The following is a 12,980-nucleotide window of genomic DNA, read 5'->3' as shown; positions in this document are numbered from 1 at the left end:
TTGGCAGTGAAGTGGTCACCTTGTGCCGTGATGGTGCAGTTGTCATTTAAACATCCAGCAGACGCAGCACAGGTTGAAGGAAAGGGAAACAAATAAACTGATTCTGAAGGTAGACGAGATAATAAACTTTAACAGAGCTGATTTTTCCTTTTAGGTGATTGTCTCATGAGATAGATGCATGACGCCTATTCCTTCCTGGAAACCAACATGGAAAGTCAACATGAAAATAAGCTTAAACAAAACTACAGGACTGAGTTCAGCACCAAACGAATGTAGCAACAAGAACCTTTTATTCGTTGTCAAATTGTCTTGGCAAGTGACTCAAATTAAAAAGAACATAATACAATTGGATGTAAAATAAGGACACGAAGAGAGAAATAAAATAAAAATTGATTGAAGCACTGAAGTCCTAGAAAATATGAGATATGGTGGCAAACGGCTTTAAAATAAATACAGGCTCAGTAGCGGGAAGTGATACGTCGTGTGAGAGAAGTTGGAGGCGTCGGATGTGACGGCAGACAGCAGGACATGTTGAGGCGACATGCTGTATCTCACATGCGGTGTTTATTTATGTATAAAAATAACTCGGTTACCAGGACAAAGCAGCCGCTCAGGACTGTAAGAGCGTCCTGCAGGTCCTTTATGACACGCCCCCTCGCCCCTCCTCCTGCATTCTCATACATCAACCGCTTGCTCCGCCTCCTCGACGCTCACCACGTCGCCCTCCATCTCCACCTCCATCTGAGAGTTCACCACCTGCTGCCCGTCGGCTTCCGTCGTGGTGACGTGCACCACCTGGATCTGCACCCCGGCCTGCTTTAGTCTCTCCACATCCTCCTCGCACATCTCCGCCACCCCTCCGTCCTCCACCACGACCGTCGCCGCCTCCTCCATCACGTCCACGGGCTCCACCGTGACGTGCTCCACCTGGATGCCGTCGTCCAGCAGGACCGTCTCGGCCCCGTCGATGCTCTGCGTCGCGATGGCGGCAGAGTCGCCGATGATCAGCTCCTCCTCCGACTTCTCCTCAATGGAGTGGATGTGTTTCAGGTGGGCCTTTAGTTCTTTTGGGTGGGTGAACCACATGTCACACATGGTGCAGTGGTTGGGCTTGTCGCCCGTGTGGCTCACGAGATGGTCTTTGAATTGGTCCCAGCTGTTGAAGACGCTGCTGCAGACCTGACGGAGGAGGAAACAACGGGGTCTCTGGTAAAACTTCAGAAAACACCAAAGAAAAGCAACATCTTTTTTTTTCAAGAATCTAGATTGATCCATCATTTTACATTTTTGCTTAAAACGTGACTTCAACATTTTATCAACTTTTTAAAAAGTTATTATTTGATCTATAAATTAATAGAATCCTTGCAGCTCTACTCCAATCCTTTGTTGACTTCATGGAAAGCTGTGATGGAAACTTAACCTTTTTTACACAGAAAAACATCATTCACCTGTGAAGCACATCTGGCCTAAAATGAATCACGTTGACTACGTGAAATTGGCCTATATTCAATATGAAATGACTTGCATTAGGAGGAAACAGAGGCAAACCACATTATTAACAAGTCCGTACGGTCCGTGCAACCACGAGGTAATCTGTGCAACCCATCAAAAGGTTTTGTCCACTACCGTCATTCATTTTTACTTGGACGGTCAAACAAACTCAAAAGCTCTACTTCTAAACTAAATCACACCACGATCTCTCTAACGCTCACGACACCAGAGTGATCTCCCACATACATTCCATCCAGTGAAATATAACAACCTTGTTACACATGCTAAAAAACTCCATTCCCCCAAAAACGTAGAATGTGAAGTCGCTGTTAATAAAATCTGAACTGCTTCTTTGTCACCGTAGTGAAATGTGTTTTCTACAGTGGACACTGCACTGGCAGGGGAAGCGCGCCATGGCCTTGATCCTGCACCAGCTGTACCTGGCATTCGTAGAGTTTCTTGCGTCCTTTCTTGGCTCCGGCCCCATTCTGACAGGCTGCCATATGGCACTTCAGTGTGCTGTTCCTTGCAAATCGCTCGTGGCAATCTGGACACTCGTATGGTTTTTCACCTACAGATAGACACATAAAAAAACATGCCTGCATTTCAATACTTTATGCACTAGCTAATATGCTGGCACTTAAATTTCCGATGTGGACAGAAGATGTTAAAACTGCTCTTTTTAGAGCCTACTGTACTCCTTTCTATACAGCCCACTTGTGGTGCAGTTATAGTACAGCTATAAGACATTGATTAAATGGCTCAGTTAAGGCTTTTATAATTACATTTCATGAGTGACACGAGGTATTCTTCTTGTTTCTGTAAATATGTGTCTGTCTGTATTTAACCACGGGTAACTGTAATGATTATACCCGTGTCCTCGTATTGTATTTTATATATTGTTGTTGTATTTTGTGTTTGTTGCTATATGGACTCATGAGTCTGAAATAAAATGAATATATAAAACAGGATGAGTAGCAACAAGTCAATGATGCAGAATGATGAAAAACTACACTGAACACAGCTAGCGTTCTTGTTTTTCCTCCCCCGATGCTCACCAGTATGTTTCCGTAAGTGCTCCTTAAAGTGGCCGAAGTGGTCAAAGTGCTTTTTACAGTATTCACAGACATGCACCCTCTTCTGGGGTTTCTGGTTCTGAGACAGCTCTTCCGCGTCGAAATGAAATGTGCCGATGTGCTGCTTCAAGGCGCCCTCCCGCGTGTAAGCTTTCCCACAGTGGTTGCACACGTGTGGTTTTTCCAACGAGCCCAGGTGGGTTTTCAAGTGCTGTTTGAGGTGGTAGTACAGCTTGAAGCTGCGATCGCACTTGTTGCAGCGGAATATGTTGTCCACTTGGGAAATCTGCACCTCCACGACCTCGACATTCTCCAGCACCTTGGAGGCCGTCACCGTTTCTTCCTGATACACCACTTCCTGTCAAGGGCAAAACACGGGGCGAGCCAGGGTTAAGCCTTTCGTATGGAGAACTCTCACTGTGTACACATAGTTAGCCAATTAATAAACCAATAGAACTCGACACTCCGCTTAAACAAAGCACTCTGCTAACACACGTCACTGTACCTCTTCTATTCCTCCCTTCTTAAAGTCCTGTAGCGTAGGTTCCCCTTGCTGATACTTGCTGGTTATGTCCGCCAGAAGAGCCAAAGCAGAGTCGTCGGACGCCGCCTGAGCATTCTTTGCCGCATCCACCACCTCCTCCAGTCCGGTCTCCATCTTCACGGCCCCTTCCTCGATAACCTCAATCTCCACCTGGAGTAAATGGAAAACGTTCAGTCCCGACAATTGAATGGGTGCACGTCATACATTGGGTAGTTTGATTGATTTTAGCGGTAGAGAAGAAAAAAAAAAGTATGTCTTTGAGTGTGACCACCATGAACGTACTGACCTGATCTCCTTCCACTGAAGGTAGGATTTCTGTAATCACATTAGACGTCTCCGCAATCTTCCTCTCTTTACCTTTGTCCTCGGCTGTCAGCGAGGGATTCTCATTAATCCTACAAGAGAAGACAAGCTGTTTGTGTGAGGTAACCATGTTCATACCAAGACAAATTCCTTTTTGGCTGATAATTAAAAGTTTGCCTCTGAATTTGGAAATTATATCATTTATATTCTAAAAATGATCATCTGCAGCGGCAAGTGACGAGTGGCTTGAAACTCACTTTAAGTTGAGTGCTTTGAGCGCTTCCTGCATCTGGAGATATTCGGCAGCCTTCCAGACATCGTAGGCCTCTTCTTCTCCATCAACAACTAGCGTCGCTGTGTACGTGAACTCCATCAGCTGGCTAAAGGCTGTGTTGCTCACTCCTGACAGAGGGTGACAGAGCAGCATTGATGAGCAAAGACAGGAACAGCTGCAACATTCTCTGCTGGAGAAGTGTGGAGTCTTATGTTAAAATTCTGATTAGGCACAGATTACCTTCTATCTCCACCAGCGGCTCCTGCGTGAAATCTTGGAAGAACTTGTGAAAAAACTGGCTGCATGCCGCCAACACTGCTTTATGGGCTCTGAACTGGTGTCCTGCAAAAGAGAGAGAGAGAGAGAGGGGGGGGGGGGGGAGGAGACGTGGACATGAGAAGCATTGTTTTGGTATTTTTTACAAGACATCGAAAAGATGACCTTTAATACATCCCGGCTTACCATCCACAATCAAGGTGATGTCTGTGAACTGATCCAACTGTCGTTGTTCATTAAGTTTGTCCATCATGACTTTGTAATGCGCCGGGTACTCATCGCCTCGCTCCACCTCCACCTCAGCCGCCATCATTGACCTTCTCCTTCTCTGCACAGAACGGAGGAAGATTGACAGACGAGACTTAATATTCTTTCAGAAAGGTAACACAGCTGACAACTGAACCACACACACACAGACACACACACACACACACACAGATTGACCTAGACTTCTGTATCCCTTGTTTTGATACACTGTAAGAGGTAATTGACAATTAAATAGTGTAGATAATTTATATTTATATATATATATAATTTGATGATAAACACAAAATCGAATTAACTCATCATTTTAGGATTTTAGGGACGTCTGTTTATGACTTCATATCTTACATAAGGCCATAGAGTCCCATCTACATCACCCTACAGTGACACTCTCCCTGGTCAGACTCACTTGGATAAAAAAAGAAAGGTTCAGGTGACAGATGCAGGCGTGTCATGGCAGCAGCGAAATATGTGACCTCAGTGAGTGCGACCTGACACGAGATGTACGTGTGTAACCTCTGCCTTTGCATGTGATTGCATACACGGCGAGGGAGTCGTCACAGAATTATGGAAATGCTTCATCAATGGGAACAACTTTGTGACTACTATCAACAGTTAAAATACGGGGTCAGTCAGCGTTTGATTATTATTTTTTATTGTTTTTAATTACTGCATCACTGAGTTTGTAGTGTTAGTGCACAATTAACACGCCTGCATATATACAGCGAAGACAGACTCTAATTACACTGTTCTGGTTGGAGGAAGCGAAATTATCTGAGTTATGAGTGACACAAATTAAATAAAAACAAAAACACGGAATACAAAAGTAAAATTAGTTGTGATATCGGACCCTGGCGTGGCACGCGAGGAGACTAGAATGTAAGTTAACTCAACGAATGACAGCACATGTTTGTTCGTTTAGCTCCCGTTACCACCTTTGCTAGCTAGGTTAGTTCATCTCGACGTTAGCTTAACTAGCACAACATGCAACACGGCCCCCGAAAGAACTACAAAACAAGTAATTTTACATCCCTCCGACACACGTAACCTATGTCGAACTCACCGGGACTGAATGCACCAATGTAATCGCTGTGATACTGCAACATTGAGAAAATAATCATGCTGCAACTCCAGTGTCGAAGGTAACGGGCCTCCTAGCACGCTCGCCATTTCGCGTTTGACAATCAACATTACGTCATCAAACCGCGCATTAAAATAGACTTTTCCCAGACATATTTCCTAATTATCATCGCTGTGGGTCAAAATACACGTCCCAAACCACCGGCATACATACCTCGAGTTTGGTTGACTTGCCTCAGAAAGTTGCTTTACGATTGTATTTCCCTCGACGCATGTAGCGCTGTTCTACTTTCGTTGCTCCAAAAAGGGCGGTCGTTCAGCCCTCGGGCCTCGATTTCCCAGAAACCCTTGCGAAGTCAAGGACGCTGAGAAGCGTTGCTAAGTGACAGCAGTGAATGACGACTGTCTTCATCCAGTTTTCTGTACCCCTGATTAATGAAAAAGCAAGAATATAACTATAAAAACGGATAAAATCGTATTGGGATTAAATTCACATCCCATAATCTATTCATGTAATAGTAGCAAGGCCAACATAACCACATATAAAGCAAGCTATAGACCAGGTCAGATGTCATAACACTGCAGCTTTTGCAGGCCATTCACTTATCATCAGCAGGAAATATGTAAATATACACACAAACACATCTCACTATTCATAACTCACCTGTCTGTAGAGATAAGATAAGGCAGAAGTAATCCAAACAAATCATAGTACATAGTTAAATAAATATACACAGAAATGGTATAGTATACAAATTAAATATACAGTCACAGTAAAACAAATTCAATCTAAAAAAACAGGAGGGGAAAGTAGCTTACACAGGAAGTTGCAAAGCATGACCAAAAAAGCACCGTATAGGTATTATTAATGTTCCAAAATTATTTAAAAAAAGGGAAACTACTCGACACAATTGTGTTACACGTGTTACAACCTACAATTTACAGATTGTGGTTGAAATGAAGAGTTTCCTCGTGAGAATCAACAGTACTTTGAGCAAGTTAGTCTTTTAACAATTTAATTCAGATAAGATATAAAAGAATATAACAAGGTTACATGTCAATCGCACATGAGCTATAATACAGACAGGAGTCGCAGTACATTCATCCGTCATTGATGAATCAAGGAATAGAGACACACATATGGAACAGTATACCTTAAAAAGAGCAAAGGTCATGTGAAAGTAAACATCTTGTCTCTTCATTCCTCTCGGACTATTGACCCCAACTGGACAGGGATATCCATTTCACATCTGGCACATATCAGTTTCTAAGCTATATATTTTCCTTAAGAATACACATGTGACTTATTTTTCTCCGACACAGGTCAGTGTGCACCGATAAAGAGCACATATGTCTCAGTGCCAGACACTGTAAATGAGTAACACGGGGTCACAGAAAGCGAGTCCTCATGCTCTGCTGTGTCAGCTCATGCTACACCACACCACACCACACCCGCCCCATCTTGCTCAACTCATCAAGTGGCGTATAGACAACTGATATTCAACTTTGCTTTGAACATTGATGCATTCTGCTGCACCACAGCCTCCACGTTTTTTTTTTCCCTTCGGTTTGATTCAACTTTTAACGTCTGTGCACCTCCCTTACATGTGTGCAATGCTGCAGCGAACTCTTGACCCAGCTCTTGTCTTATCTAAGCGATGAATCTTGCTCTTGCAGAGCCATACGCCTATGACACAATCCAACAACGCTGCAAAACACGTCCTCAAAATCACCATGGAGAAAAACAAACACTTCTCTAACACAGTTACAACAACCAGCTGCAAATAGAGACACTTACTGCAGGGCTATTGTTGCTGTTAGTAGGCCCTTTCGTGTACTGCTTGCCATAGTCTCGGATACATTCACATGCATTTTATTCTTTGTTTTCACCACAATGTCATTTACATTTGCTGGCCTATAGTTCATCTTATACCAGTTCTCTTGCCGCCCAAAACTGCGTGGCCAATATCTGCTCTGCAGACAGACACTTTCACCTGCCTGGTTGGACTTCGACATTTTGTTTACGCAATAATTGCTCCCTCACCTCAATCATAGGGAATAACGTTTTCAGAAGAATTACAAGTCTCAATGCATTGATGGATTTTAAAGGATGCTTTTTTGTTTCTTTATCCCCTCTAAATGTCCACGATGTGATGTTTACCCAATTGCTTGGTGAGCTAAATTCCTTATTTTTGTTGTTGTTGGGCTTGCCCTTAACTATATATCATTTGCTCGCTTGATCTCCCATGTTCAGTTCTATACAAATCCCTTTTCATATGTTCTTACTTTAATCTTCAGTTTTAAACTGCAGGATATTTTATCCTGAGATCATGTCACTGGGCATATTTTCTTGCTGTGTTTGTGTGGACACAGCAAAAACATGCTGCCCGGAGTCCCACCCTCTGTCCTTTTTCACTTCCCCTCTCTGCGCTGAAAGTGAAAAACAGAATTGCACAATGTTTTTGCATGTTCTCGGGGACTCAGTGTACACCTCTATCATATACTTGACACAATTTTAACACATCCAAGTTGATTCGCAAGACAAAGCCTGACACGTGACCAATAAACACGCCACTGTTTTCTCCTTCTTCTGAAGGAATTTGTCGAAAAGGCCCGTTGCTAGAAACTTATTCCCTTCAAAAAATAAGGTTTGAATCCTGTCAACAAGGGGTTTTCATGCAGGATTTAAAAGACTTTTTTTTTTCCTTGGTGAAAAAAAGTGTATGCATCAGCAGACAGCTGGGGCTGAACTTTGTCCTCCCTCCAGATAGAAAAACAACAGGCAGAGTATAAAAGGGGGGAGCGGCGGAGGAAGAGACTTGTTTTTGTTCAAGGAGCTGCAGCGACACAGAGCCGAGCAGAGGGAAGCAAACGTTTTAACCAAAGGGTAAGCGCCAGAGTTCTTTGCATTTCACCGAGTTGCCTTAAAAATGCAGTAAACACCTGTCTTGCATGCACGAATACATTTCAGGAAGTTTAAATGTTATGCGCTCAGCACTGTTTGTTCGACTATATATATGTGCTGTTTCTTTGTGTTTACTGTGTATGCACAAGCTGAGATTTGCACAGAACCTCAAATAAACTGCTCTGATCAAGTCCATCATGGCTATACAATCAGTTTTAGAAAGAGTTTTCGAATGTTAAAGTTGTAACCCTGTTTGAACTTTTGTACAAACCTCTTCTCTATTACCCCTTCCCTAAATCCCCCGCCCACCCCCCCCACTCCCTCTCTCTCTTTGTCTCTCTCTCTGCTCAGATCTGGGCAGTGCTCCCACGGGGATGTGGGCGTGCCTCAGCCTGCTCATCACTCTCTGCCTGCTCCACGGGGGCGGGGCGGAGAGTGATGGGGGCGGGCCTCGCTGTCAGCCGCCTCCGTCCTGGAGGATAGGGGACGTGGAGCCGATGAAAGGGACGATGGGCCGGGTGACGGTGGTGGCCCTTTTACAGGCCAGCTGATTGTTCTGCTTGGTGCAGGCTTCCAGGTGTGTGTGTGTGTGTGTGTCTGTGTGTGTGTGTGTGTGTGCCGGCGTCGGCCCTCGACTCTCGTACGGCTCTCGTGTCCTTCAAGAACAAACGTGACTGGAGACAGGAAGAGCCCTAAATCGGTGGCAAAGCAAGACACTCACACAGACTTAATGAGTCAGCAAGTGTTGCAGTAATGGTATTATATCTGACAGCGGCGGTTAAAAGGGGCCGATCCGCAAGGTTTGCCAAGTTGGCCCCCGAGGTGTGGCAGGCTCCAACATGTCCTTGTTATGCAACAAAGTCCCCCTGTCAAAGAAGGAAGCAAAATAACCTGGCAAGCCCTAATAACAGCGTTGTTGTTCGGCAAATGTTGTTTTTAACTCTTTTTTTTCTTTCTCCCTCCACCTCATCTGAGCAGAATGGACGGCCTGCGCCTGAAGCTGGAGAGCCAGGGCCTGAAGGATGTGGCCTACATGGTCGTCAACCAGCAGGGGGAGCAAGCACAGCGCCTGCACGCCATGCTGGCACAGAGGCTGTCGGTGAACATCACCCTCTACAAACAGGCCGAGCAACAGCCTGATGTTTGGCAGGCGCTGGGCGGAGAGAAGGACGACTTTTTCGTTTATGACAGGTTTGTTGCCCGTGGTTTGAGTAAAATTATAAGGAAGTGCTTTCATTTTTTCCCTCCCCTTCTGTTCCTCATCGAGTTTTTCTGTCCCGTTGCCATCAGGTGTGGCCGTCTCACGCACCACATCGCTCTTCCCTACTCCGTCATCGGTTCGGGTCATGTCGAGGGCGCGGTCAGAGCGGCCTACTGCAGTCGTGCATGTGGGGACTGCACGCACGAGGTACAGACCACGCATAAGAATACACATTACATAGAAAACCAAACCATTTTTAGGCCCTTTCCTCGAAAATTGCAGACCCAAACTAAAAAGGGTGCATCTCTGCAACCACTAGGGCTGTTTGAATAATGCAGGTGTTATAATGAAAAGGTGCACATGTGAAATGTTGTTCACATGTGTAAATATCAGTACCTATGTTACTGGTTAAGAGTAAATCAGGCTGCACAATAAGCTGAGCCCCCAGTGGACCGTAAAACCACTGTGAACACTTTAACACTGTGAACACTTTTTGGTGCAATACTTATACTTTTACACTTTATACACATTTTTTTGCTATTTATTTTATTTCATTTGTATATTTCATATTTTTGTGTTTTACCGTTTAATTTTTAAATTGTGTTTCTTGTTACGTTTCTACTGTTTATTTATATTACGTGATCTGTGAATGAGGGCTGCTGTAATACCGTAATTTCCCCACAGAGGGACTAATAAAGGACTATCTTATCTTATCTTATCTTAAAGTAAGATGACACACAGAAAAAAATGAAAAGGTTTCAGGTCCGCCTAGAACAAAAGCACTTTCAGGATGATTATTTCTTTGAAATGATGCAGCTGTGAGGTCTAAGGTTTTCCCAAATCACAGCACAATATGTGAACATGTAATATGTGAACATTTCCCTGCATATATTGACTTTGATAAAGTGAAGCAAAACAAAGTTAGGGAGGGTTTAGTACAGAGAACATTCAGACGAGGTCTCCAAAATTTGCATCGGGGCCCATTTGTGACATTTGAATTTTTTTGTACCAAACCATATATTTCACTTGTATGTTACTTAACGTGTTCAATACATCCAAATACAGCAGTTTGGGGCTTTTCTTCTTCATAAAACAAGCTATAATTTACAGTTTTACACAACACTCGCTCAGTCTGCCGCTTGGTTTTGAAAAGGTTAAATTAATTGAATCGAGCACTTCGTCCTCAGATTATGTTTCAGTGCAGAAGGAGCTCACACACGGACATTTATTTCCCCCCAACAGAGCGTTGAGACACCAGAGGAGTGCGCGGGTAAAGCAGACGCACGGCCCGAAGCAGACGCTCCCCCGGCTGATGGGGATGACGCCGCTATCGCTCACGACCACGGTCACGGCCACCACGGTCACGGCCACCACGGTCACGGCCACCACGGAGGTAATCACGGTGTCCGACCTCATGGCCAAGAGCACCACCACGGCCATCAACACGGAGACCGCGACGGCCAGCAAGCCGTAAGACAGCAGGCGCACGAGCGGGGTGGCGGGGTCGCTCAAAAGCAGCACAGTTTCGAATTGGGCCAGCTGCAGGAGGCGACGTACGTACACCAGATGCAAAAGGAGGCCCACGGGGCCGATGCGAGGCCCTGAGCGCAAGAGACGGCCAGGTGAAAGTCAAAGCACAGCTGACAGTGGCCAGCAGGCCCTGACGGCGAGGCCTCTCCTCAGGCCAGCTGATGCTGACACTGACGCAGGCTGTTCGGCGAGGTGGGGAGCGAGCAGCCGCTCGGTCTGTGACACTGCGACGAGGCGCTGCCCGCCTCCTGACAGTGACACGGGCTGACGGACGCCGTCAGGGAGACCTGACAGTGACGCTCGCCCCCCGCTGCCTGACAGCAGCCTCAGCCGGCGCCGTGAGCCTGACCCGCCGGTGTGAGCTGAGGATGAGAGCAGCTGTAAGCTGACTCTGATTCCAGCCTCGTATTAAGAACATCCAGAAACACCGGGGGCCCAAGCGCTCTTTTATACCAACTAGTATTACCCTGGGAGAGGGCGGGGCGACACCCGACAGCGTGCATGTGGGATAGATGAACGCGAGTCCAACCTCACACTGATAAAGATTTAATAACGGCAGAGATTTGGCAGCTTGTTGACTCATTCGGAGACAAATATAGGCAAATAATTAGATTGTGCCTCAAGGATCATATGCCGTGTTTCATCTGTCCCCCATGTGCGTGTCAGCGGGGGTCGCCCTCGTCCTTTCTCAGGAGTGCATGTGATTGTCATGTTCAAAAACGTCCCTCCTCCATTTGGCTCTCTCCATCCTTTATGAAGCCAGGCGCAGAAACTAAGCTCTAGTGGCGTCTGTATGAAGTCAGGCAGGAGAGAGAGGAGAGGGGCGTTCAGGAACACGGGAAACACGTTAAACATTTCAAAGTATTGGAGATTATGTGGGGAAATTGCACACGGAAACGTAGAGAATCTGCAAAAAAAAGAAATACAAATTCAATCAGATTGTGGGAATTTAACGAAGAAGGTTGCAGTCAATGACACTTTTTTTTTTTGTTTGGGAAATCTTAAAAGCACTGTCCCGTTACTGTGGGGAAAGTCCTCACAACGTTTAAAAGTTCAGACCACTGAGTGTGTGTCTGTAGCGCACACCATTGAGCATTGCTCCTGAGCACATATAACTTCCATTTTTTTCTTCATATATCAGGCGTGTCTTTGTCCACAAACGTGTACATTTCAAATGCAGAGTGCTTCGCATTCCTTTTAAAGAAAAAACAAGAAAAAAAGAAGACTTTTGTTTTGAAGAGGGCCGAGGGAAAAGGAGAGCGAAGCGAATGTTGGAATACGCTCTGTGCTCAATGACGGTTTCAGCGGGAAGATTGAACGTCACCCTGAAAACCTGATGCTCGCACAGAGAACTGTATTGTGTTCAGGCTGTCAAACGTGGGAACGGAGAGTTGAATAAAGATGGTTGAGTCACTTTTTGAGTTTGTGAGTTTGTGTTCTTGTTAACGGCGACTCAGCAATCGTCACTTTTGAGATTTGGGGTTATTTTTGCCTCATTGTCTTTCAGACTAGTGGGAAGAAAACAACCAAAATATTCATTGAGGTGTTGATTTTGTCTATATAATCTATCTATTTTGGTTATCAACAGCGTAATCCTTCTAAATCACCCAAAAGATAGCATTAGATGATGATTTATAGAAATCTCTATTCCTAAAAACATTGTGAAAATGCTTTTTTTTGACATTAAAATCTTATTTATGGTTTGATACAAAGTGACAGCATTCCCTCCAACAAACCTGTAAATATGTCAACAATGTGAAACAAGTATTTTCAACCAGCAATAATCCAGTGTCCAGAAATGTATGCAAAGCAGCACATATTAAATAAGATAAAGCACCATTTGCATGTTAAAAAAAACAATCCTGAAAACGAGTGATCGTCTCGATTGCAGGTAATCAGCTGGTAAAGTTTCACGGTGAAACACAATCCACCTGGGACTTCTCTGGAAGCTGCAACACAAAAGATGAACTCAAGCATACACTGCCTTTCAAATGTGCCGTGTGAGAAGAATGGCTGGGTCTGGGTGGTGGTGGTGG

General features: G+C 44.8%; 2 protein-coding genes across 5 annotated transcripts; one reads left to right on the top strand and one right to left on the bottom strand.

Moving 5' to 3' along the window:
* Nucleotides 1-542: 542 nt before the first annotated feature.
* On the bottom strand, nt 543-5,648 carry znf131 (zinc finger protein 131). Of its 3 annotated transcripts, none has more exons than XM_068604853.1 (9): nt 5,523-5,648; nt 4,151-4,292; nt 3,929-4,030; nt 3,672-3,816; nt 3,398-3,506; nt 3,073-3,261; nt 2,550-2,925; nt 1,932-2,062; nt 543-1,179 (listed from the first exon to the last, which is right to left on the bottom strand). In XM_068604853.1, exons 2-9 carry the CDS (start codon nt 4,275-4,277, stop codon nt 676-678), a joined length of 1,683 nt encoding a protein of 560 aa, XP_068460954.1. In that variant the 5' UTR covers nt 4,278-4,292; nt 5,523-5,648; the 3' UTR covers nt 543-675. The 3 variants fall into 3 exon arrangements, with proteins under 3 accessions (XP_068460954.1, XP_068460957.1, XP_068460956.1); XM_068604856.1 differs by having other exon boundaries at nt 5,543-5,643; XM_068604855.1 differs by lacking the exon at nt 5,523-5,648 and adding an exon at nt 5,292-5,404.
* Nucleotides 4,750-12,358, top strand: selenop (selenoprotein P). Of its 2 annotated transcripts, none has more exons than XM_068604858.1 (6): nt 4,750-4,855; nt 8,076-8,195; nt 8,565-8,790; nt 9,192-9,404; nt 9,504-9,621; nt 10,657-11,286. In XM_068604858.1, exons 3-6 carry the CDS (start codon nt 8,588-8,590, stop codon nt 11,284-11,286), a joined length of 1,164 nt encoding a protein of 387 aa, XP_068460959.1. In that variant the 5' UTR covers nt 4,750-4,855; nt 8,076-8,195; nt 8,565-8,587. The 2 variants fall into 2 exon arrangements, with proteins under 2 accessions (XP_068460959.1, XP_068460958.1); XM_068604857.1 differs by having other exon boundaries at nt 4,751-4,855; nt 10,657-12,358.
* Nucleotides 12,359-12,980: the final 622 nt, after the last annotated feature.

This window comes from Clinocottus analis, unplaced genomic scaffold (genome assembly GCF_023055335.1).
Source record: "Clinocottus analis isolate CAN_PGR_092001 unplaced genomic scaffold, fCliAna1.0.p SCAF_7, whole genome shotgun sequence".
NCBI classification, from domain to species: Eukaryota; Metazoa; Chordata; class Actinopteri; order Perciformes; family Cottidae; genus Clinocottus; species Clinocottus analis.
Note: the sequence above shows the minus strand (reverse complement) of the source record. Positions and strands in the feature narration are given on the sequence as shown.

Excerpts from the sequence above, each read along its gene's own strand:
- znf131 (XM_068604853.1), bottom strand. The coding sequence starts at position 4,277 with ATGATGGCGGCTGAGGTGGAGGTGGAGCGAGGCGATGAGTACCCGGCG. Across the intron at positions 3,817-3,928 it reads GCCGCTGGTGGAGATAGAAG|GAGTGAGCAACACAGCCTTT; the intron begins GTAATCTGTGCC and ends ACCCTCTGTCAG. Across the intron at positions 3,507-3,671 it reads CTCAAAGCACTCAACTTAAA|GATTAATGAGAATCCCTCGC; the intron begins GTGAGTTTCAAG and ends CTTCTCTTGTAG.